Raw genomic sequence first — 2,903 nt, 5'->3', positions numbered from 1 at the left:
AACCTTCAGATTGCGAGTCGAGTGTCCTAACCACCTGGCCATGCCGGGCCTTAGCGTTATAATCCTCAAATTTATCGCTGAGCCACGGGAATTCTTTCCTTATTACAAAAAATATGATATATTCACCTTATTATACACACTGTTTATTTTGTTTTCAATTATCTTAAGTATTACTTTTTATAGTATTTCTAATGATAAAATTATTTAAAAATACTCTTTAACATATATTTATTATTTTCATTATATCACTATTTTTCATCGGTAAAATACAATCTTGTGTTTTCCAACCTCTCTTTAATAGCCACCCTTCTTTGATGATATGCGGCAGACGGAGTAGCAAACTGGTCTGGCATTAACATCAACCCACTGGTACCCTGTTCGGATCCTCTCTCCATGTTTACAGTTGAGCGTTCTTAGCGTCCAACGAATAGGGATTCCACTAGTGTGGGGGATGTCTTCACCAAGCCTTGTTCTAGGACAAACAAAATATTATGGCTTACACCACAGCTCAAAACAAGAGAAATAAGCAGTTACTTTATTAGCTAGTTTAATATATATTTTTTCAACCAAGTATTAATACTGTAATCTTAAAACACAGTTGTCCGCTACAAAAGCATAACCACTTGCAAACGAGTAAGGACCGAGATTATCAATAAGTAACACGTTTAAAGTTAGTACTGCAGTTATCAGCAAGGCAAAGAATATGGTACGTTCATCGTAGTTTATAAGTTGACAGTATATTTCTCAGGTGTTTTCTTACCTAACCCTAACACAAATTTCAAGTTGTACCTAAAACCAGTTTTAATAGTAACCAAATCAATGGGTTGATAATTATAATTAATTTACTTAATTTTTTTTTATAAATAGCAAGCTTCCTACGATTACAGACAAAGGAAGCATTGGTTTTACAACTGCTTTAATATTTAGCTGAGCTACTAATGTTACCCTCGTACTAAAATATTTAATCTGCTAAAATATTAGAGAAACCATTCCTTTTGTACCAATGTTGGTTTAAATGTCATCATAGTTACGTCATGTCGACGTCAAAATCGCCAATCACACAATGCAGCCGCTCTATGACACAAACAACTTGTCACTGATGTTTTCTCGCGTAAACAACGAAAAACTGCGATAGTTCCGGTCAACGAGATACACAACTTATCTATTGTAGCTTCCAAACGCTCTCATCGATTTCTTACCAAAACCGCATTAGAAACGTCCTCGTTGAATAACTAGAATATACGACCGAATAACAATTAAATTTGTCGAGGAAATAAACTGAAACAATGAAATTGTAACTAGTACTCTTGTACGAATGAATGAACAATTAGAGAGTAGGAGTGGAACACTAGCCACTTGCCCTTGGAGACAATAACAGCATACTGATCAAAGATGTATTATAAAACTAGAAGTGGAATCTTCCTTCTCTCTCGTATAAGTTTATCTACCTCCGAGTTTTATACGTATATACTTTTTACTCAACCGTATTTAACAGGTTAATGTGTTACGTTGCAGGATATATGCCTTGAGTCGTGATTGGCCCAAACCTTATTTCTAATGACATTCTGTGCATTTAAGAAGTGAGCCGCAAAGTTATGTATAAGAAAGCTCAAGTATACATACGTATAACATTTTGGCGATACACGGTTAAAGTGTGTTACTCCTGCATTTCCAAAACTGGCAGTAATAGTGCGGAAACATTTATTTGAACAGTACGGTATTAGCAATTCAATTACTAAAGATAAAAATCAAAATCTAATCAATATAAGAACTCTAATAGGTAGATATTTCGGAAATCTCATGTATATATATATCTATATATATGTGTGTGTGTGTGTATATATATATATGTTTGTGTGTATATATATATGTGTGTGTGTGTATATATATATATATGTGTGTGTGTGTGTATATATATATGTGTGTGTGTGTATATATATATATAGGCACAAAACTACTTTTTAAACATTTCACAGATGAGATCGGAAAAAGGACAACTGAAATTTTATTTACAGTGACAAGACAAACATATCAAACTATTTCTTGAAACAGCATAGCTAGTGAAAACTTTACATATATATATGGTTTGAGTCATATGTGCAATTCAGACTTATGGATTCTCAACTTCTTGATAAAAACTTTCAATATATATTCTGTGATGTAAAAAGTTAAGGCTATGTCCCTCAAAAAAAGTGTGACAAATGTGAAAAGCATAGTTTAAAACATTTCGAACGATCCTATAAAAGACATACTTATAGTTTGTCTATTCATTCAACTTGATAGGAATTCTCCCAGAAAATCATAAAACTTCTGCTTCATTTTTAACGCGGCCACTAAAATGATTGAGTAAAACATAAAATGAAGGATAATAGAATATGTTTGATTCAATAAACCGTATGACTTGGAAAATTTTACAGAAAAATAGAGTTTATATGTTTTAGCGCAAGGCCACTTTGGGATATTTGCTTTGTCCACCACGGAGAATCGAACCCCGGATTTTAGCGTTATAAGTCAGTAAACTTAACGCTGACCCACCAGGGTTGGGGAGCAAAAAAAAAAGAAAGTAAAGATTGGATTAATAAGTATGAGATTTAAAATAAATCTTCGTGAAAGAAATGTTAGTAATTCAGGAGAGATTATCCAGAATAACTGATAAGCAAATCAACGACTGGTAAAAATTTTGTTTCAACGTCTTCTGAGCAGAAGAATAAGGAAGCTATTTCAACAGTTAAAGATGCGGGAGTATTGGTAACATAAAAGCAGATGAATATTGTTTTCAGTCTTGGACTCCTTGCCTTAGGAAAGACATTGAATTGTTGGAAAAAGTTCAGAGAAGGATTACTATAATGATGTCTGCGATTGAGGGGTTGTCATACGAGGAGAGGTTGAAATCTCTCAAATTG

At 33.4% G+C, this 2,903-nt stretch overlaps 1 protein-coding gene across 1 annotated transcript in view; it reads right to left on the bottom strand.

Annotated features, from left to right (window-relative positions):
• LOC106477652 (RAC serine/threonine-protein kinase-like) overlaps positions 1 to 2,903 on the bottom strand; it is a 42,002-nt gene that overhangs the window by 32,041 nt on the left and 7,058 nt on the right. The window contains exon 2 of the mRNA XM_022381491.1: positions 289 to 346. Within this exon, the coding sequence (XP_022237199.1) occupies positions 289 to 346 (58 nt within the window). The remainder of the gene's footprint in view (positions 1 to 288; positions 347 to 2,903) is intronic.

The sequence above is a fragment of the Limulus polyphemus genome, unplaced genomic scaffold, assembly GCF_000517525.1.
Source record: "Limulus polyphemus unplaced genomic scaffold, Limulus_polyphemus-2.1.2 Scaffold168, whole genome shotgun sequence".
In the NCBI taxonomy this organism is placed as follows: Eukaryota; Metazoa; Arthropoda; class Merostomata; order Xiphosura; family Limulidae; genus Limulus; species Limulus polyphemus.
This window is presented reverse-complemented; position numbering and strand designations above follow the sequence as displayed.